Raw genomic sequence first — 23,032 nt, 5'->3', positions numbered from 1 at the left:
AATTTGCTTTGCTCATCACCTGTTGGTCCACGAGCATAAAGAACAGAAATAAAGGATTAAAAAGGCATGCTTGCTGAAATGAAACCATAGCAGCTTCCACGAACAGACATGTAAAACTGCTTGAACATTATGTCAAACAGCATGAGTGTGAAATATTTGTATCCTCATTGCCAACCATTCTGTTCTTCCCAAGAGCTTCTGTTTACTCATGGAAGACATCCAGAAGTCCTGCTACAGCTGAACACTGATATTTCCTCTTCGGGATCAAATTATACTTCCATTACTCATTCGCAATATGAATCAGATTCATTTTTTAAAAATATCTCATCATTATGATATGTTATGCCCTGTCTTTCTGTCTCATTAATTACCCTTCTTCCAAGGAACCATATGCGGACATTATAAACCAGTAGAGAAATGACAACTAGCTGACACCTTCAGGAAACATTCGCAGTGCTCAGAAAAATGTTAGCTTTGAAGCTACTCTTGATAACTATTGTCCTGTATGGCTGATTCTCAAGGTCAGACTACATATGACCACTATTGTACCTATGTCCTTCCCCCATTAGGTGCTAATAGCAGGGGAGGAGATTTCTACTGGAAAAATAACTCCGGGGAGTGTTAAGGCCCCCTCCTCAGTGCCACGACCCCAGTCCAAATTGGATTACCTATGTCTATTTTTAAATGTTTAAAAATACACTGGAACATTGCAGATCCCCCTTGTAACATGTTGTTTAAGCTTTAGTAATGTAGACATTTTGTTATATATATATATATACACACACACGGGTCATATGGGGTTTATTTTATCGCGCCTGCCATTCTGCTTAGACCTCACCACAGACTAGGGTTGTCAACCTCCAGATACTAGCTGGAGATCTCCTGCTATTACAACTAATCTCCAGCCAATAGAGATCAGTTCACCTGGAGAAAATGGCCACTTTGGCAATTGGACTCTATGGCATTGAAGTCCCTCCCCTCCCCAAACCCCACCCATCTCAGGCTCTGCCCCAAAAACGGGTGGCAAAGAGGGACCTGGCAACCCTACGACAGACTGCAGCACCATCTTGGGTTTCAAGGAGCCCTTGCATAGCCCACAGTCATATTTCATTGTATCTTAAGAGGAGGCCAGCATATGTTGAGTGGGCCTAAGTGGAACCTATGTCTTATCTGGTATCCAGGATTGTATATGTGTAAGTACGGCTTCCCTGCTTGACCCCAGAGAGCGAAGCAAACTGAGCTGTCACATCTCAGACCTCTACAACATTTTGGTTCTAGCGAATCAATCTCAAAGTGGTGTAACCAAAAAGACAAGATTATGCAACATATAAGGCAACTTTCAACTGAACTCCTGCTAGCAGTTTTAGGTTTGTAGCTATTGAGCTATTTAGAGCTGTTATTTACAAATTTCATGGGTTATTAGCTGTTGTAGCTATTGGAGAACAACTTGCAGGACTCATCAATTCAGAGTCGTTGGAATTTAGTAAGCTTTGCACTGCATCGCATCCTCCACCCCTTCCTCCCCCTGCAAAGAGTAACTGCCACCAAGTAGCTGCCATGAAGCTACTATTACACGGAGACACCCACTTATGATTTCCAGTGGTTGGTCTGCTCTCCCAGCGACCTTGAAGGGATTTGATCGATTTGTTGGACTTATGCAGTTGGTGTTGGAGAGGTTAATGGAGTCGAAGATTGTGCCCTGTACGTTGAAGCTTTCTCTGCCCCCCCCCCCCATTGTGATCCGGGCAGGTGAGTGGCCGGGAGCTTATTGTACAGCCAGAGGCAGATCTACTGTGAAACTAATGAAGCTTAAGCTTCAGGGCCCCTAATCCCGGAGGGGCCCCCTGAAGCAACTTTTTTTTTTAATGAGGGAATTTCTCAACAAAATCGATGGAGTTTTTTTTTTAGTGATAGAATCATAAGCCAATGGGTTGAAGTCCTTAATATTGACCTTAGAATATGCTCTAATACCCATTTCATGAGGCCTCAAAATGTCCCCGTAATTAGTCAAATTTCAACATTTTCTTGGGGGTTTGCAGCACCTGAACCACCAGCTGTAAGGGCTCTCTGAGCTCACCAGAATCTATTCACAGCCTACATTTTGGCAGCTGGATCCTCAAATGCTTTGCTGGTGCACGGCTTAATAGTTCTATAGTTTTATTTCATCTCTGTATGGCCCAATTTCAAGGACTCCACCCCACCACCCTGTTCTCCGCCATTTGGGCCTTGAGGTCCTTGCAAGGGCAGCAAGGCCCTTTGAAGCTTGTTGGATGTTTCCCTATCGTTGCTGGTTGTGAAGGCCCCCCCCCCATAACAGTTCAAGCTTCAGGGCCCCAAAAATGTAGGTCCGCCACTGTGTGCAGCAGTGGGTGGAGATTTGGAAATGGCTCCATCTGAGATCAACACTGCCTGGTACTCCAGGGATGAATATGGTTCTCTGCAGCTTTTGGCCACAGCTTTTGGCTGTGGCCCACTGTCATCTGGGCCACAGCCCCTGCCCAGTTGTTGGGTTGGGCCAGCCAGAAAGTTGGAGGCCAACTGCTGTTCTCATCGTGCCTTGGGGTGCGGGGAGCGGACCATCTGAAGCATCAGCTGGAATGGTGGGCCGCTCAGCACAGATTTGGCTTGGCCATTGCCCCGCGAGGAGCTCCTGGCAATGACCCCTTCTAGTAGACTCTGTGTAGCAGGCAAACTGTGGGAGCCACTTAGAGGGTGTTGGTTGAAGCCACTCAAGCTACTGTGATCAGTGCTTATGATTGTAGGATTTATACCTCACTAAAAGGTATGATTCCTTATTTATTATAGCCACCCCAAGTAGTGATGCAACCTAACTGAATTAGTTTAAAATTCTTTTTGTTGCTATGCTTCAGAATTATTAGTAAAATATAAAATCAGTATGTGTGTGTGTGTGTGTGTGTGTGTGTGTGTTAAGTGCCGTCAAGTCGCTTCCGACTCATGGCGACCTTATGAATGAAAGTCCTCCAAAATGTCCTATCTTTGACAGCCTTACTCAGATCTTGCAAATTGAAGGCTGTGGCTTCCTTTATTGAGTCAATCCATCTCTTGTTGTGTCTTCTTCTTTTCCTGCTGCCCTCAACTTTTCCTAGCATGACTGTCTTTTCCAGTGACTCTTGTTGTCTCATGACGTGACCAAAATACGATAGCCTCAGTTTAGTCATTTTAGCTTCTAGGGTCAGTTCAGGCTTGATTTGATCTATAACCCACTGATTTGTTTTTTTGGCAGTCCACGGAATCCTCCAGTAAAATCAGTATATATGCAATAAATGTAAGGAAAGCAAAACAAGCTAGTCTACATGACAAAGTTTCACAGATCTAAATATAATCAAAATTATAACAGCTTTCCATACCTATGAGGAATGTACCGACCGGGAAGCCAGCTTGGCATTCAGAACTTGATTCTTAACAATTCTGAACCAATTTTCAGCATTAGAATTTCTGACTCTGGTTTGGGGGCACTTTTTGGCCTGCAGCATAATCCCACTCCATAATGGCAGTGTCCAAATGTATTTGGAGAGGAGTTTTTTCATTTAATGAATGGAAAGAATGTTTTAAATGTTTGGCTCTCTTCTTATTAGAAATCCAATAAAGTTCAATATGACAACTCTTGCTGGATTGCAGCCCTTTTAACTGCTAGTAGGAAGGTGCATGTTTTCCTTCTCCTTGACATGCTAGTTTTCTATCAGCAGGAAGTCTTTTTTTTTTTTTAACGTGGAGTACATTCAGGCATAATACCAACCACCAGCCTGAACTGGTACATGCTCAGCAAGAAAATAATTGCATCACATGACTCTGCTGACAGCGTAGCTTCTCAGGCTGGTGAAGTAGTTGCTTCGAAGGTGCACCTTTCAACTCAAGTGGTCTGCAGTACAGGACTTGCAGAGAAATCCGAAGCAGAGTTACACCCCTCTAGGTCAATTGACTTGAATGAACTTAACACTGCTTGGTATGAGTGAGGGTACTGCAGTTGCTTTTGTTTAGATGAGCCTTCTACTACCACAGCTATTAACACTTACGACATTTGGTCATGTTGATACTAGATATAAAGCAGTTGCACACTTATGGAGAAAGTGTCAATTAACGATGCACCCCTAAGTTGTGTGTGTGTGTAAAGTTCTGTCAAGTCACAGCCTACTTATGGTGACCCTGGGCCTATAGGGTTTTTTAAGGCAAATGGCTAAGCACAGATAGTTTGCCATTGCTTTCCTCTGCAAAGTCTTCCTTGGTGGTCTCCCATCCTATAATAATAATGATGATGATGATGATATCAAGTTTCTACTCCGCCCTCCCCAGCAAAAGCTGGGCTCAGAGTACCGACACTCCTTAGCTTCCAAGATCTGATGAGATTGTGCTATACTATATCATTCCACATCCCCCCTAAACCGAGTTACACACTTTTAAGTCCATTGAGTTGAATTGATTTGGAACATTGCAACTGCGCTTAGGATTGCACAGTGAATCATTTGCAGTGACTGTCGCTTGAGAATGTGGCAATTCATTTATCCATCCAAAAGCAGCATGCACAACAATACAGAAGCCATTATTGTAAACAGCTAATGAGAGTAGCACAAGACACCTTCTGCGCATAAGATGTTGTTCTCGTCCAAACTTTACATTCAACCCAGACTGGAAAGACTGTGAGTTCTAGATGGGATTCTTTAAACCCTCTGTCTTCACAGCAAGGTCACATTGTTGAAGCTGAATGTCAGTCATAAAGGAAACAACTGCTGCAGTAGCTCGAGTGAAAAGCTTCTCATGTCAAACTGAAGCCAGTGGATGTAAAATGTAATTCTGACCAAAGGAGAGGCATGGTAGGATTGGTGTGAGTCACTCTGTGGCAGCCCATTTGAAAGGTTAGCATCTATTTACAAAGAGGAAGAGACTCTAGATGGATTTGCAAGAGAATTCCAATTGCTAGAAAGATGCCATTTATAAAGGATAAACAGGCAGTATTGAAGGAACTGTCATAACCTCTTTCTACTTAAGATTTCAGAAACTATAAATGTTTAAATAGAGTTCCAAACAGCTTCCTATGGACATTATTTTGACCACTATTGGAATACCAGTGTTGTGCTTTAAACTTTTTGTTTTCTCTCATTTCCCCCTTTTTTTTTTGGGCTGGCAAGTCAAAGCTGACTTATGGCAACCCTTGGGGTTTTCAAATCAAGAGATGTTCAGAAGTGGTTTGCCATTGCTTGACACTGTATTGGGACCCTGGTATTCCTTGGCGGTCTCCTATCCAAACTAGGGTTGCCAGCTCCAGGTTGGGAAATACCTGGAGATTTTTGGGGCAGAGCCTGAGGAGGGCAGGGGCTTCAATGCCCAAAAGGTCCAATTGCCAAAGTGGCCATTTTCTCCAGGTGAACTGATCTCTATCAGCTGGAGATCAGTTGTAATACCAGGAGATCTTCTGCTATTACCTGGAGGTTAGTACAGAAACAGGCTGATAACAATATGTAATGACAAAAGTATATCGAATGTAACAATGTGCTACCAAGCCAATTGCATATATACAACAAAGTATTTCTCAGTTCTGGGTGTATAACAATGTGCTAACAAGCCAATTGTATATGTACAGCAAAGTATTTCTCAGTCCTGGTACAGTAACAATCAATCCGAGGTCGATGTCTTCAAGTGAAGGGTAGAAAGAGATACGATTGTTTCAATTCTTCCTCAGTCCCGTTTATATATTGATTTCAAAATGTACTCATTTCAATATGAGCTTCTGAAGCTTACAGTATCAGCCTGTTTATGTACTAATTTTCTAACCTTAGGTAATGGTGCAGAGGTGTTGATTTTTGATTGCTTATTACCTGGAGGTTGGCAACCCTAATGCCAGAGGATTTTAGGGTGCAGAAAGACATGGGTCTCAGTGGAAGGGGACCCCGTGAGAGGCAACCACTTAAATGTATGTAAAAGGGAGTGAATTTTTTTAAGTTTGTACTGCCAATCTAGTTTTAGCACTTGTAAGCATACCGGTCACCAATCTCCCAGACTGGTTATGGCACCCACAAACAGCTCTGTTCCAGCTGCGCGCCTGCCCTAAACGCTACAGGGAAGGCTAGCGCACATGCCAGTGAAACTGACACGACCACTCCTGTATGTTCCGAGCAGCCAGCAGCTGAGAGACAGAGGCCAGAGCAACCTCCAGAGAGCCTGAGAGACGCCATGTTCCTGGTCACCTCCGTTCCAGCAAGAAGCCATGTCAGAGAAAGCGTACGAGCACGTACCCTACATCTGCATTTCCCCTCCATTGCAACATTGAACAGCTTAAGCTAAGCCATTCAGAGACACTGAGATAATGATGACTCGCTCCTCCAGCAATGCGAGATAGCGATCTCTAGACATTATTATGATCGCGCCTTTTGTTTTAGGATCGTTAAGCCCATCAGCAAGGATCTCCCGGTTCCTCCAGGGTTGCACAAGCCACTGGAATAAGAATAGATTTCCAACGTAAACTCTCTTAATTCGGATTCCACTGTCTCTGTCGTCATTTTAAAGGTCACAAAATACTGGCTCTAGTATACAAAGGTTGCTCCCACTTTATAAATATTGTAGTTTCCGATTGCTTGCTAATTTCCCCATTTAAAGAGCATTTCGGCTAACACACTAGTTAGTCTGACCACTACCTAAACCATTTGAGTGAAATAATATAAGCCAATCCCCCCACTTTCTCCTCTACTGCTTTCTTGCACTTCTAGTCTGTTTTATTTTGTGCATTTTTTTGAGAAGCGACATTGACAGTTTAGGATTCAATGTCAATTCTCATTAGGATTGCAAACTCTGAATAAGTAATTCCGAAGCTTCAGCTTTAAAATGCCAGTTGTGTACTATATAGTGCTGCAGGTTTTAATATTTTCAGGTTATAATTATTCCCTCCACTAGCCGTGGCCAATTGCATTTGAAATGCCATGAAATCAGAAACGTTAAGGTACTTAAAGCAACCCATGCTGCTTAGTAATGTGAGATATTTTTGGCCCAGTGCTTTGGACTTAAAGTGCAATTGGGGAAAAAATCCCAAAGCCAATATTAGTTTTATCTTACTAAGAATTGTGGGATCAGATCAAAAATTCATGATAAATGGTATACGCCTCCAGTATCTGATACTGTATATGCAATTATTATAGGTGTGAAATACATTTTAAGGGATTCAGCAAACAATTCAGTGTGAGCTTTCCGCTAGTATACAGTTCTGAAACATTGTACTCTACTATCCATAACCATTTAAAGCAATGGCTTGTCATTACATGATTATAACATAAGCATGGTAAATGGATTGCGGTTCTCTTTGATAGTAAAGGACATGGGAAGGATTGTCCTCTGTTTGCCACTGTGTTTCTCCAAAATCCCTTAACACGTGAACTCCATTGCACAAACTGGTGTGTGCTTCATGGATATAGTGGGTTGGATCCCTTATAAAACTTCTGCCAGTTTTCATCAGTTCCTCCTCCCACTCTAGATCTCTAGCTCCTCCCTTATGAACATAAGAACATAAGAGAAGCCATGCTGGATCAGACCAAGGCCCATCAAGTCCAGCAGTCTGTTCACACAATGGCCAACCAGTTGCCTCTAGGAAGCCCACAAACAAGACGACTGCAGCAGCATCCTTCCTGTGTTCCACTGCACCTAATATAATAGGCATGCTCCTCTGATACTGGAAAGAATAGATATGCACCATAACTAGCATTCATTTTGACTAGTATCCCTATCCTCCATGAACATGTCCACTCCCCTCTTAAAGCCTTCCAAGTTGGCAGCCATCACCACATCCTGGAGCAGAGAGTTCCACAATTTAACTATGTATTGTGTGAAGAAATACTTCCTTTTATCTGTTTTGAATCTCTAACAGTCCAGCTTCAGCAGATGATCCCGTGTTCTAGTATTAAGAGAGGAGAAAAGCTTATCCTTGTCCACTCTCTCCATACCATGGATAATTTTGTAGACCTCTATCATATCTCCCCTTAACTGCCTTCTTTCCAAGCTAAACAGCCTTAAGCGTTTTAACCTAAGTGTTTATGTTGTTCCTGGAGCCTCCCTGTTCTCTACCAACACCATTTGGGTATTATTTGGGGCTGCAGTAGGACGCTGAAGGCAAGGAAATCCTTTTTCTCCTGATGGAAACCCTTTCTTATAGCAGAAATTTTCCGTGGGATCCCAAGCATCATTTCATAGCATAGAATTTAAGAAGGAATACAGAACTGGGATAGTTGAAAACACATATTAACATCCGAGGATGATATTATAAAAGGACAGCCTGGACCAGAGCTGGATTTATGCACTCAGATTATGAGGATCTTCTGAATCAAATTACTAAATTACCTTCTTCTTCTTTTGGCAATGCTATGGGGCCTTGTGCCCTGACCTGGATGGCCCAGGCTAGCCTGATCTCATCAGATCTCAGAAGCTAAGCAGGGTCAGTATTTGGATGGGAGACCACCAAGGAATACCAGGGTAGCTGTGCAGAGGAAGGCACCGGCAAACCACCTCTGTTAGTCTCTTGCCATGAAAACCCCAAAAGGGGTCGCCATAAGTCGGCTGCGACTTGACGGCACTTTACACACACACAGAGCCTTGTAAATTTGACACAGTTTATGTCATCAGAATGTCTTGAATTGAAGGTTGTTGAGGTACTCAAGTTAACACAGTATTTGAATACAAATTATTTTATAAAATGTTGAGACTGCGTTTGGAAGTTTGGGAAGCACAGAAGAATTGTACTGGCAAAAGGTGGCAGTGGGCTTGGGGGCGCACCACGTAAGGCCTCACGGGTGTCAGGGGAAAAGCAGGTAGAGAGTGGTTTCCTTGGTGGTCCTATCCATAACTTGAGTCTGGTTGGATGCGTGTGTGTTAAGAGCCGTCAAGTCGCTTCTGACTCATGGAGACCCTATGACTCAATGTCCTCCAAAATGTCTTATCTTTAACAGCCTTGTTCAGATCTTGCAAATTGAGGGCTGTGGCTTCCTTGATAGAGTCAGTCCATCTCTTGTTGGGTCTTCCTCTTTTCTTGCTGACTTCAACTTTTCCTAGTATGACTGTCTTTTCCAGTGACTCTTGTCATCTCTTGACGTGACCAAAATACGATAGCCTCAGTTTAGTCATTTTAGCTTCTAGGGTCATTTCAGGCTTGATTTGATCTCTAACCCACTGATTTGGTTTTTTGGCAGTCCACAGTATCCGTAACACTCTCCTCCAATACCACATTTCAAAGGAATCTACTTTCTTCCCATCAGCTTTCTTCTGCTTTCTATCTTTCTGGCTGGATACCCATAACATATCAGGAGCTCTTGTTCTCCCACAACTTTTGGAACTGCTGAAACAACCATGGGATGCTGTTTCTGCATCTGAAAAGGCATGGGTGGGGGTGAACAAGAGATCCTGGGACTGCCACGACATGTGCCCAATCCAGACTGGAGCCTCCCTAACTCTTTTAGTGCAAAATATAATGGGGAAAGTCGCCTTCAGAGAGTATTTTGGCATTATCTTTGATGTACAGGTTCTAGTATCCTGTCCTATTTACTGCTTCATTTTAATTACCTTGGTTGCTGGGAATTGGTCCTGAATTAAACTAGATGAGGTCTAGGGATTTGTTCAGAATAATTCAAAAGCTTCATGCTTCGCTAATATGTATTTAGCAAGAGAGAGATTTAATAAGTCCTCAAATTATGCTAAACCAAAGTACATGCCTGAAATTGCACAGGTATATCCCTAACTCTGGTATCAGTTAAGGTCTTTGGATTGATTTTTTTGTAGCTGCACTGTAGCCTTACAGCTCAACTCAGCAGGAAAGTGGGAAGTGAAGGGAAAAAATGGTTTCAGGGCCAGAGATGGGGCACAGGTTTAACCAAGAAAAGAGGAAGGCAAGGAGGGTGGACATCAGTGGTAGCAGCAAGCAAAACAATAACAAGGTATGAGGACACCATTCACTGTTTCTGCCCTGCTTGCTGCTGGTGCGATAGCAGGGTCACAGTTTTGCACCCCCATGTACACGAAGCCTACCCACCTATCACAATATTTCGTATTAACCATGCCTTTCATGTTAGTCATTGGGAATAAACTGACACACAGCAGAAACTCAGAGATGATTCATAACCCATGATCCATTCCACACCCCCCACACGCACAGAGCGGAAATAGTAAGAGCCCATAGGAGCTTCCTCACCACAGTCTCTCATAGCTGCTTGCCCAAGAGAAGGGTTTGTTGTGGTATCAACTGTATGGAATCATACAGAAAATGTTAATAAAACTCCATGCAACCGGCTTGTGTTGGCTTCTATGTATTGTTGGCATCTATGTAGCCAACTAAGATGTATCTACAATCTATGTATTGTTGGCTTCTATGTAGCCGCTATTTTGTAAACAAGAGGGACAGAACTAAATGGACAAGGAAGAAAAGCGACAACATTTGCAGAGTCACAGCAGGTCAAAGGAGTTGGAAGGGACTTTGGAGACAAGTTCTAACTTCCTTCAGTGCAGAAATTCCCAGCTATAACATACCTGAAAAATAGCCATCATTCTGTGAGCTGGATGGTAGTTCAGAGCAATCTAAAAGTCAACAGGAGCTTGGGATTTCATTGCTAACTATGAAAGATGTTCAGGTGGTTCCTATAAAATGCAAATCCTACCTTTTGGGTATTCTGCTGACATTTATTTTTATTTATTTACTTTGTTTATACCCTGCCATTCTCCCCATTGGGCATCTAAAGCAGCATACGTCATTCTTCTCTCCACCATTTTCTCCTCACAAGAACTCTGTGTGAGGTAGATTAAGCTGAGAGTGTGTGACTGGCCTAAGGTCATCCAGGAAGCTTGCATGGCAGTGTGGGAGTTTGAATCTGGATCTCCCAGATCTATGTCTGACATACTAACTACTATACCACAAAATAAATTTGGATAGAAATGGGAGAAGTAGCTAAATAAAAATCCATCTTTTCATTCCAGAGATAACACTCTAACCATCTCTGACCTGACTCTGATCGTATCACTGCCAAATGTGCCTTGCAGTGGGGCAATTCTTAAGTGTCAGGATCTGTCACTGGTGACCAAGATCAGGTTAATTCATTCAGTAGTATTCCCCATTACTATGTATGGGTGTGAAAGTTGGTCAATGAAGAAAGCTGACAGGAAGAAAGTGGATTCCTTTGAAAAGGGTTGTTGGAGGAGAGTTTTATGGATATTATGGACCACCAAAAACACAAATCAGTGGGTTGTAGATCAAATCAAGCTTGAACTGTCCCTAGAAGCTAAAATGACTAAACTGAAGCTATTGTACTTTGGTCACATCAAAGCGGCATTATTCAGGGCGGCTTTGGCCCCGCTGCCATTTTCCCCCTCCCTTCCTCCTTCCCCCTTTACTTACTTGCTGGCTGAATCCTCGCCAACACCTGCTGCTTTTCCAGCTCCCTTTTATTGCCGCCCTTTTTTAACCAGTAAAAAACAACAACCCCCAAATACCGAAAATCAGGCTGCAAACCAGAGGGAAGTCTCTCTCCGCCAATTTCAAGCCTGTGTCACTTCCCCCCCCCCCATCAGCTGGCCCAAGGTCATTCTGGATTGGCCAGCTGGATTTTAAGGAAGGAGCCTCAGCTGGTAAAAACTAAGCTGACCCATCCTACACCCCAGCAGCCTCCAGCCTTTTCCCCAGGTGCTCACGGACTGGATAAGAGCTGTCAAGGGGCCTGATCAAGCCCATGGGCCATATGACACCCCTGAATTAGACCAAGTTGGCATCCAGTGCCACGTTCATTTTCCAAGTTGTTTTGTGTGGATGCACATCGTTTGGAATAACAGGTCATGTTTTAACCAACTATGGTAAGCAGTTTCTTTATGTCACTCTGTTACATGGTCATTTGAAAACAAAACCCTTGGTATAGCAAAATACTGATAATCAAGATAACAAAAGGAAATAATAAAACCCAACAGGGGGTTATTATTAGGTCTTAAGGTACCCTGTGTGAAATAACTTGGAAAGCACAGGAACAGGAACTAGAACCAACAATTTGAGTGACAAAGCAAAGGCTGCAATTAAACTTTTGCTGTGTGTTTGTTGATCCTGCCATGGGTGCAGCATCCCATTGTGCCACAATGGTAGGACGAGAGCCTCATCCAGGTTGGGATGTGGTAACTGTTGGCAAATGTAGCACAAGAGTTTACTTGATAAAGGCACTTAAGGTCAGCTCTAACAATGAAATCCTAAACGTTGTTATTCCCATTGATGTAAGATAGCACTGTGACAATAAAAAGCAAATTCAAACTGATGCAGGCCATTCTAATAATAATCATAATCATAATTCAATTTCTAACCCGCTCTTTTCCAACCAAGGTTGGGCTCAGGGCAACTAACAGTCATCAAATTACATAACGATATATTAATACACATCAAACATAATTAAAATACAATAACAATTAAAATCCTAATTTAACAGATGTTGCCAAGATGGCAATCCCCACACGACAAGAAGAAGGTTTGTTTTTATACTACACTTTTCTCTACCTTTAAGGAGTCTCAAAGCGGCTTGCAATCACCTTCCCTTCCCCTCCTCACAACAGACACCTTGTGAGGCAGGTGAGGCTGAATTCTGAGAGAACTGTGACTAGACCAAGGTCACCCAGCAGACTTCCTGTGGAGGAGGGGGGAGAAACCAACCCGGTTCACCAGATTACAGTCTGTCACTCATGTGGAGAAGTGGAGAATCTAACCTGGTTCTCCAGACTAGAGTCCACCACTCCTACCTGCTACACCATGCTGGCTCCAGCAAGGAGAGGCCAACTGATGTACAATCGTCACTATCCTCAACCATAGGCCTGGTGAAACAACTCCATCTTACAGGCCCTGTGGAATTGAACGAAATCCTGCAAGGTCTGGGTCTCACTCAACAGAGAGTTCCACCAGGCTGGGGCCAGGGCCAAGAAAGCCCTGGCTCTGGTTGAGGACAGCCGGTTATGTTTTGGGTCAGAGATCAGCAGCAGGTTGGTTCCAGGCAAGTGCAGCTGTTTTTTTTTTGGGGGGGGGGTATGTTGGAAGAGGTAGTCCCACAGGGTGGTCCCAGACTGTTTACAGCTTTAAAGGTCAATACCAAAACCTTGAACCTGATCTGGTATTCAATCTGGAGCCAGTGCAGCTGGCAGAGCACAGGTCGTCCCCGTCAGGACCCTCGCTGCTGCATTCTGGACCAGTTGTAATTTCCAGAGAAGTCTCAAGGGTAGCCCTGCATAGAGAGAGTGACAGAAGTCTAACCCAGAGGTGACCATTGCATGGATCACTGTGGCTAGGTCAGGTCAGGACAGGTTATCTCTGTGTGAATGGAGGAATATTAGGTAGGTAGGTACAGATTTATTGTATATAGCCAAAGGCCATGACAATCAAGTAAACACAATCAAATCAGATTCAACAAGAAAACAGTTAAAATCAAGTACAAAAATAAATTTAAGTTAAATACAAATGTTGTCCAGTTTAACTGCAATGCTGGCTTGAATTTTCCTAGCCACTAGGGCAAAAAGACATATTGTAAGTACCAGCAGAGTCAATATCGGACAGGAGGAAAGAAAGCTTCTCCTGGTCACTAAAGTAACTAATCTTGGATAAGAAAAGGAGACAATAAATTTAGATCTGGGTTCATGGTACAAAGAACAATGGGGGAGGTCCTCGAGATCTAAGGATCCGCAAATACATAAGCGAGAACTTCAACAGTGCTAACTTTGTGAAAGGTCGATTTGAAAACCTGCACATGGCCAAACACTCACTGTGGCTAAAGTGTAGGATGTTGCACACCTTTGGATAGGTAACCAGTAATTTCTTTGGAGAGACAACTATCTCTGCTCAACTGGCTTTGGTGTGCGTGGAAGTGGTAGAATTTAGCCCCTCCCTCACATTTCCTCAAAGCGATTTTTTTAAAAGTACAACTATTTACTCTTCAAAGTGCAAACTCTTTTTCTTCATGGAAAACCCTCTATGACCTTTGAGTAGTTTATATATGAAAATGGTTTCCTTGTATTTTCAAAGCTGTATACTCAATAAAGGAATAATAAAGGAATAATAATAATACTCAATAAAGGAATAAAGGACTCAATAAAGGAATCCACAGCCCTCAATTTGCAAGATCTGAGCAAGGCTGTCAAAGATAGGACATTTTGGAGGACTTGCATTCATAGGGTCGCCATGAGTCAGAAGCAACTTGATAGCACTTAACACACACACACACATATTCCGCTCACCCATGCATTAAAAATGAAACAGGGTGTAAAGGAAAATTGCACCGTATATCTAGGTATGCATTGATTGTATGACTTACAGTGCATTCCTAAGGAGAGTTACTCCAGTCTAAGCCCATTCATTTCAGTGGGCTTAGGCTGGAGTAACTCTCCTTAGAAATGCACTGTTAATGGTTTCCCCTAGCACATCTCATGTTTTTGCAGCATTTCGCCAGAAGAGGGTAGACTGTGGAAGGTTCTTGAAGTTAGGCTGGCATTCCTACTGTGCTTAAAAACAGCAAAGGGAAGAATCAAGCACAACTTTCTCCTTGGCCACGCTTCAGGTCGCTGTGAGAACCAGTCTGTGCAAAACTTGAGAAGATCTTTGTATCCAAAGAAACGCCCACAGACTTCCCTGGTCAGCCTCTGAAGCCAAGACATCACACCAAGCGTCTAGTCAGGACTACCTTTCTTTCTGCCTCAGAACTGTCTGTTAGTTCACTTTTCATTATTCAAAGGATTTATTGAGAGTCCAAGAGTCTCTGGCAGTGAATAAAGGCCAGGAAAAAAGAGGACCAGAAAACAATCGGAAGCGCTGGGGTGAGTTTCTTTAAGTGGTTCCCCTCCCCTTTTTGATTTGTCCAAATCTGTTGGAGCAACAGCTTTCCTGTCAAACAACCCCGCTCTTGCTTCTAAACCGCCAGATGCCTCGTCTCTTCTTTGCAGCTTTTGGCATATTTCTCATGGTTCCACAGCCGGCAAGTTTGCCTCTGTAACCCTTTCCTAGTCCTGCTTAGTCTTCTTGGTGGAGATTTGTTAATATACAGCCGACTTGATTCTCAGTTGCTCTGGCAAAGCTGCTTCGATACAAATTTTGTGCGTGGGTGAAAGACTCTTCAGAAATAAGCCTGCAATAAAATTAAAATGGCAGATATTCGTTTCCAAGATCTGGACAGCAATGGGTCAGAAAACAGTGAAGAAACAGAGATTATAGTCAACGTTGGAGGGGTAAGGCAGGTGTTGTACAGTGATCATCTAAGCCAGTACCCGAATACAAGACTGGCAAAGCTTATAAACTGCTTGCCAGGGGGATATGACACTATTTTCTCTCTCTGCGATGATTATGATCCTGGGAAAAGAGAATTTTACTTTGACAGAGATCCTGATGCTTTCAAGTGCATTGTTGACGTGTATTACTCTGGGGAGGTTCACATGAAGAAAGGAATCTGTCCTATTTGTTTCAAGAATGAAATGGAATTTTGGAAAGTGGACCTTAAATTTTTGGATGATTGCTGCAAAACTCATCTCAGTGAAAAAAAGGAGGAACTCGAAGAGATAGCCCGCAGGGTCCAGTTGATTTTGGATGACTTGGGAGTGGACAGCTCTGAAAACCGCTGGAAAAAATGCCAAAAATATATTTGGAAATTCATGGAGAAACCAGAATCTTCTTACCCAGCTCGAGTAACAGCGGTCCTGTCTTTTCTGTTCATCCTAATCTCCTCGGTGGTGATGTGTGTGGGGACCATCCCAGAACTGCAGGTGCTGAACTCTGAAGGGAAAGCTGTGGAACACCCAGTACTGGATAAGATCGAGACAGCTTGCATCGGCTGGTTTACCCTTGAGTATATCCTCAGACTGATTTCCTCTCCTAATAAACTGCATTTTGCTCTTTCTTTCATGAACCTCATTGACATTTTCGCAATACTTCCCTTCTATGTTAGCCTGATATTGACTCACTTGGGGGCCAGATTGATGGAGTTGACCAATGTGCAGCAAGCTATCCAAGCACTCCGAATTATGAGGATTGCAAGGATTTTCAAACTAGCGCGCCATTCCTCGGGTCTACAGACTTTAACCTACGCTCTCAAGAGGAGCTTTAAGGAACTAGGGCTTCTACTGATGTACTTAGCTGTTGGGATTTTTGTGTTTTCTGCCCTTGGTTACACAATGGAGCAAAATCACCCAGAGACATTGTTCAGGAGCATCCCTCAGTCCTTCTGGTGGGCAATAATAACTATGACTACTGTGGGGTATGGGGACATCTATCCAAAGACAACACTGGGGAAACTCAATGCTGCCATTAGTTTTCTCTGCGGGATAATAGCCATCGCACTGCCAATCCACCCCATCATTAACAACTTTGTCAGATATTATAACAAGCAGAGAGTTTTAGAGACAGCAGCCAAACATGAACTGGAACTGATGGAGTTATATGCTGATGACAAGAAAGATGGAAGCCCCAAAGATGAACTACTGTATCTTTCAAGAAAAGGAAAAGGAGATCCTCGATGGAGCGGCCGACTCAAAGTCTCTTACAGCGACACGTTCATTCACCTGTCAGACGATAAACACCTTCGAACCAGACTTCAGAGTTGTAAGTAGACTCCAGGAGATTGCCTCTATTCAGCAAAAGCCTGGAATAAGAATGGAAATCTTATACTGAAAAGACTAAAGAGACTGCTTTGAGACTAGCTTCTCTTATCCAGCACTCCCTCATCCCTTCACACTGGTACTCCATCTCAGCTTAGTAAGCCTTAGCTTATAAAACCTGATATGAATCATGCACACACAACCGATGTATGGTCAAATAATAATAAATGCATCCTGAGGCCAAACCCTTTGTAACCATTTCAGAGGCTAACAACAGCGTATCAGTTAGTAACTGTATCATGATTTGGACATGAAGCCTTATGAAATCACAAAAATGTATGTATACTAAAAGAAAAAAAACAATCATATCACCAAAAGAACACATATTGTAGGCTTTGTCAAATGTCTGTTTAAGTTGGAAAGCCTTGCTTAAATTAAATCAAGCTTGTCCCTTCTAAAACCTGTGTGTATCTGGCATGTCAGTTTACAAAATATATCCTCAGAAAGGTCTGGTGCTCCTAAGATGAAGATGGGAAAGAAATCTCTAAACTCTGACATCTGGAAAATCCATGCTTCCTTCTTGAGTAGAGAATTTTTTTTTGTTCCAGACAGATCTGTTGAAAGAGCTACTGATAGAAATATTAAGGCAAGTAGAGTGGTCTCTGGATATCGGATAAGATTTTCTTTGGAATAACTTTCTTAATACGCCCTATGGAAGCATGCAATTGTATTTCAAAATTGTTTTTACACTTCTGTTTCCCAATGTGTTCTTTTTGTACAAGCCTAGGTATTGTAGAAAACTTATCCTGACTGGTTGGTTTGCAGACTCCCCCCCCCCCATCAAAATCTCCTGAGCATGGCAGGTGTTATTTATTTATGATCAGAACGGTACGTGCAATTTGGAAAACACATCACTGGATTCCTTAATAAGAGGAAAGCCTTTTGTGTGTTTAAATTCCTACTGCAGTTCAGTGTAGAACTGGGTAATTTATGGAGTGATGCATTTGGACATAGCCCTGCAGCCCTTGTAGCCAAGCAAAACATCTCATAAAATCAACAGGAGCTGAAGTGCCAGCACTATCCTGCTTTATGTCACAGAAATACTCATTATGCCCAGTACTGTGTGGCTCAGATACTCTGAGGCAATGCTCGCATCTAAGAGCAAAGACAGCTGCACCACCCTGACATACTAGATTTTTGCCTGCATTTTCCACCCAAAGGGGGGAGGGTCTTAAATTTGCATACAAGTTACAATTGTGTACTCTAATGGGGAAAAAACCCTTCTGCATATAATCTTTTTTAAAGGAGGATCGTCTTCCATTCAGGATTCTCTTCCTCTCAGATAAATATGGTATTGTAATGCAGAACATTTGCTGCTCCGAAAACAAATACCTCAATACACTGAAACAACTTCCATACTGAGATATATCTGTGTTCATCCCCAACAGAATATAGCTACATCTGCATTTATTTTATTTGTTTAATGAATATTGATTTATTTATTTGAATAAGTAGCCCCATTAACTTTTTTGTTAGTAGAGTTTTCAGAGATCCCAGGGTTCAACCAGGACAACAGCAAGAGCCATCTCTGCTGTTTCTGAGGATCAAAACCCCTGATAGCCAGCAGAGTTTTTTCTGACTTAAAATCAGTGTTCTTCTTCACTGTTATACGTAAAAAAAGTTTACTTTGAAGAGTATGTATCCATCCTCAGAGGAGACTGCTCCTTCATTCTGTGTGAGTCACTGTTTTGAGTGAGCCTCCTGACTGGAAGAAAGAAAGGGCAGAGCAAAAACAGCTTCCTCTAAAGCTGTGTAATTCTGCATTGCCTTTGTGTTGGGGGGGGTGACTGAATGTTGCAGTCACACCAGACACAAAGGTGGGGCAGAAATTTGTAGGGTTGCCAACCTCCGGGTAATAGCTGGAGATCTCCTGCTATTACAACTGATTTCCAACCAAGATCACCTGGCGAAAATGGCCGCTTTGACAATTGGACTAGATGGCATTGAAGTTTCTCCACTCTAGTTTGCCAATCTCCAGGTACTAGCTGGAGATCTCCTGCTATTACAACTGATCTCCAGCCGATAGAGATAAGTTCACCCGGAGAAAATGGCCACTTTGGCAATGGACTCTATGGCATTGAAGTACCTCCCCTCCCCAAACTCCTCCCTCCTCAGGCTCCACCCCAAAAACCTCCCGCCAGTGGTGAAGAGGGACCTGGCAACCCTGCTCCACTCCCCAAACCCCGCCCTCCTCAGAATCCACCCAAAAAAACTCCCGCCGGTGGCGAAGAGGGGCCTGGCAACCCTATGCATTTGCACAACGGAGCGCCAACTGTTTGAGAAGCAGATGCATGATGTTGTGAAAATATATTTAAACCCACTATTTGTTCCCCACGCATCCAAGCCTTGATTTCCTTATCTCTATATGGGAACAGCAACCAACTTGTTACAAGAAAATTAAAGAGCAGAAACAAGAACTGAGGAAGAAGAAAGAACATCAACTCTAAACCCAATATGCAAGGCCTAAATGAAATTGTCGAGCCCAGCTTCCAGAGTATCAGCTCTTATTTAACATGACATTCGACATGGCAATGATTCATTGTATTAATAGTAATTATTCCTTCAGTTAGACACAGCCTCCAGCAAGCAAGGATGTGTAAATTATACTGCTTCGGAAATAGATTAGGAAGGGCTCTTGCTCAGAGGCACAACACTATCACGGAAGCCAGTGGGTTATCAGTTGGTCCAAAACACTTCACCAGACTCCAGCTACTATAAAAGTGCTTAGTTTATTTTCAGTGTATAAAACAACACTCACTCCCGACAATAGCTTCCTGACCACCAACACATCCAGCATATACTCCAACACTGAGCTTTACATTCTACTTACTTATATACATTTCTACCCCCAGATATCTATCAGGCCACCTGCTGTTACACCCACAGCATTACATCATCCTACTGGCCATATCTGGTTTACTCCAGTTCATACTGCTGCTTCCAGCCTCTTGCAGCCTCTTGCATCAGCCCAGATCCTGCTGATCTGACAGGTATTTGACAGCTCTTACTGACCAGCTGTCTGTCACATTATGACATGCTTGTATTTCTGACAAACACTTCTCCCCGGTCAGAGAACGTTAGGAGCTGTGGTCTCCAAAAAGCCACTTCTCTTTGCACTCTGCAGGGCAGCTAGAACATGCTAAGTTCTTTTTTTAAAAGTTTTATTTATTTATTTAAGTTTTATTGAAATATGCAGAACACTACAGAATATGTCAAAGTACACAAAGCATACCATAAACACTATATACAAAAAGAAAAAAAGTGAAGAAAAAAAGAAAAAGAAAAAGTGAGACACAAAACAATACAGAAACCGACCTCCAACTCTCCTCACACAGAACAGACCACCATATTCCTTATTTCTCTTGTGAATAACTTTGATTTAATCTATTTTTACTTTAATTATTATTTAGCTATTTTCATCTTAGTCTACCATTTAATAAGTTTAGGTTCTAAAATCTAAGGTCATTTTTTTATCCCTAAAATATTGATTTATATAAACCGACCTTACCTTCCAGTCTATATCAAAGTCGGAAACCCAACTATCTTCAATATATTTACTTAACTTGGCTATCTTGGCCAACTCCATAACTTTCTGATGCCATTCATGCAATGTGGGTACTACTTTTATTCTCAATTTTTTTGCCCATACAATTCTTGCTGCTGTTGTCAAATATCTAAGAATATCTCCCAACTGTTTTTCTAACGTCCTATCTAAGATACCCAGTAAATAGTATATTTCCGGTTTAAGTGGAATTTTTACTCCCATAACTTTACAAATTCCCTTGTGAATATCTTTTCAAACTTTTTTTGCTTTACTACAACTCCACCATTGGTGGAAAAATGTTCCCACCTCACTATGACATTTCCAAAAAATTTCTATTCCTCTTTCATTCTTCTTCATCTTTGATATTTTAAAAGGGGTCAGGTACCATCTATAATGCATCTTATAGTAATTTTCTTTTATATAGTAGCTGGATGAAAATTTGAGGCCCTTTTCCCATGTATATTGCCAATCCTCTTAACATGCTAAGTTCTCAGTCTATTTGCTCGCACAGAAATAAAACAGGCCGCAAACAAACAGATGTCCCCTAGAAATATGTATGGAAATTTTTTATCCAGGTTCAGGTTCGTGTCTTTTTTTAATTAATAATTTAGTTTAGATTCTGTAGTACTGTAAAGGCACACAAATGATGTTTCCACCTGTAGAAACCTATCTCCACCTGTCTCCCACTCAGTTGGGACAAAATTCTCAGGGATGAAACCCTTTATTATTTTTCCAATGCATTAAGTAACTGCTCAGTCAGCTGACAGAGTTACATACAACTATAGAAGGAGAAAATTGTGAACAGTATGTTGAGGCTTCATGGTTTGTTATGTACCAAGGGATGTTATTTACTTCCATGCCAAACTTCCCTGGCCCATTTCCACACACTAAGACTCTACTAAAGAGACAAGAATTTTTTCTCTAGGCCTGTTGGCAACCCGAGGGGGCTGGTGACATTTCTATAAGAATCTGAAAAGGAGAAAAGATAAATGCAGTGACTATTCACAACCATTGTTAACAGTGTTTAGTTAAGCTCTGTGTGGGTTAAACTGGTATAATTGGGCATATTTTTAAAAAAGTTAACTTCAGGACCCTCATTAGTTTGTGCTTCATCCAGCTTAGCTGTACTGTGAGGCACATAATTGCTGCTCCATGCAATAAAGAAAAGCAGCGACCTTAAATTACCTTGAAGAGGATATTCAGTTTCATCAGATGGATGCGGCATGCAGCCCCCGCCACTTTCTATAGGCTTTATAGGGATTAGGAATGAATACTTTGAAGACAGGCTGTGCAATCCTGGGGGGGAGGGGCAAAGCGCCTCAGGAGGTGGCATGACCCGGTGCCAGCGTACGTGCCCATTTAACCCAGGATAAGTGTTAAAAAAATGCGAGTGCAACCCAAAAAGAATAAAGATAGATGCAGCATATTAATGCAGAGAGGCTGGTTTGGAAGTCCTCTCACCATGTTTCATGTAAACATACCCTTTTGTCTCCTAGGGTATACTCCAGACAATTCCAGAAGTCACTTGGAACTGGGGAGAAGCTGGGTGTGGAGGGAACTCATTGGCAAGTGGAAATGACATCAACAATATACCAAAAGAAATCCAAATTGTCCTTAAAATGCTTGCATTTTTTAAAATAAGGTGAGGGGAAAATGAATAAGTGAATATGCATTGATTACGTTTTTAATGCGGATAAACTGATTTATATTATGGGGGAAAGTCTGGTATTTGGAGATAATGGGTCACAGGTGAAGAACCATGGTGAATTCTATCTTCATCCTAAACAGGGCACAAATGTATTTTATATGGCAACATAAAAATAATCCGGGCAGCCAATTCCTGAAAGGGGGTGGTGGATGTGCTGTGGCTGGGAGTGGCACAGCCACGATGCCTCCACAAAGGTTTCTCGGCCGCTGCAGAGAAAATAAAACAATGTAAAATATCAAATGGGGGAAATGCCCCCATAGAAAACAGCAAGGCTACACCACCAAAAAAGGTGGCATAGCAACGCTGCAACTCAAGGGGGTGTTCCCGGGCTGAAAAAGGCCACTGCAGTTGGGATGGGGTGTTTGTCTTAGGAACAAATTAGTCATCCTTGCCCAATATTATTTCTACTGGCTTCCATATTGCACAAGAAATAGGTAAGTGTGGACTTGCATATGCATTCCAAAACACGTCAGTTCAGCAGGGAGGGTAGCAGGCTGATGGGAAGAAAGCACCCAAGTCCTAAACAGAGCAGTTCTAAGCAGATTGAAATCAACTGTAGTCTATTGAAGTCCATAGGTTTATAGGCTTGCACTGCACATTTCCTCTTGCTCCTTCAACAAGGGTAACAACTGTCTCCTGACCAGAGTTTTTGGGAGGAAGGTTGGGGAATGGCTTACACACATGTGGAATGATAAACATGTTTGCTCCATAGCAACATATTATCACTTACCAGATTACTTCTACCCATCTTCCCATTGTCAAAGGCCAAAGTCACACATTTTTGAGGCAGTAATACCAACATGCAATAGCTTTGTTTAGTAGCGTACAAGTTTAGTAGCATATTGGCATGTAAAATCATGGTTGTAAAGTCACTGCACATGGACCTTGGCAGCAATCCTATTTTATTCAGTGGCACTTACTCCCAGGAAAACGTTCTAAGGACTGCAGCCTTTAACTTTGTGGTCTCATGCCTGCTATCCAAATACTAACCTTTGCAAAATATTAAACATTAAGAAATCATTAGCAAAGCATGAGACGAAGTTCCCAGGGGAAGTGTGCAACATTTTACAGTCAGAGTAAGATACAGCTGAATGCTCTAATGTCATGTTCATATCTGGCCTTGCTGTCACCCCACTTCTCTCCCC

General features: G+C 42.4%; 1 protein-coding gene across 1 annotated transcript; it reads left to right on the top strand.

The window, feature by feature from the left end:
* The first annotated feature begins 15,129 nt into the window (after positions 1-15,129).
* Positions 15,130-16,667, top strand: KCNF1 (potassium voltage-gated channel modifier subfamily F member 1). Its single transcript, XM_056856672.1, has one exon. The coding sequence runs from the start codon at positions 15,130-15,132 to the stop codon at positions 16,585-16,587; it is 1,458 nt and encodes a 485-aa protein (XP_056712650.1). The 3' UTR covers positions 16,588-16,667.
* The last annotated feature ends 6,365 nt before the right edge of the window (positions 16,668-23,032 follow it).

This window comes from Euleptes europaea, chromosome 10 (assembly GCF_029931775.1).
Source record: "Euleptes europaea isolate rEulEur1 chromosome 10, rEulEur1.hap1, whole genome shotgun sequence".
Taxonomy (NCBI): Eukaryota; Metazoa; Chordata; class Lepidosauria; order Squamata; family Sphaerodactylidae; genus Euleptes; species Euleptes europaea.
Note: the sequence above shows the minus strand (reverse complement) of the source record. Positions and strands in the feature narration are given on the sequence as shown.

Bases quoted from the DNA above. Each gene is read 5' to 3' on its own strand.
- KCNF1 (XM_056856672.1), top strand. From the start codon at position 15,130: ATGGCAGATATTCGTTTCCAAGATCTGGACAGCAATGGGTCAGAAAAC.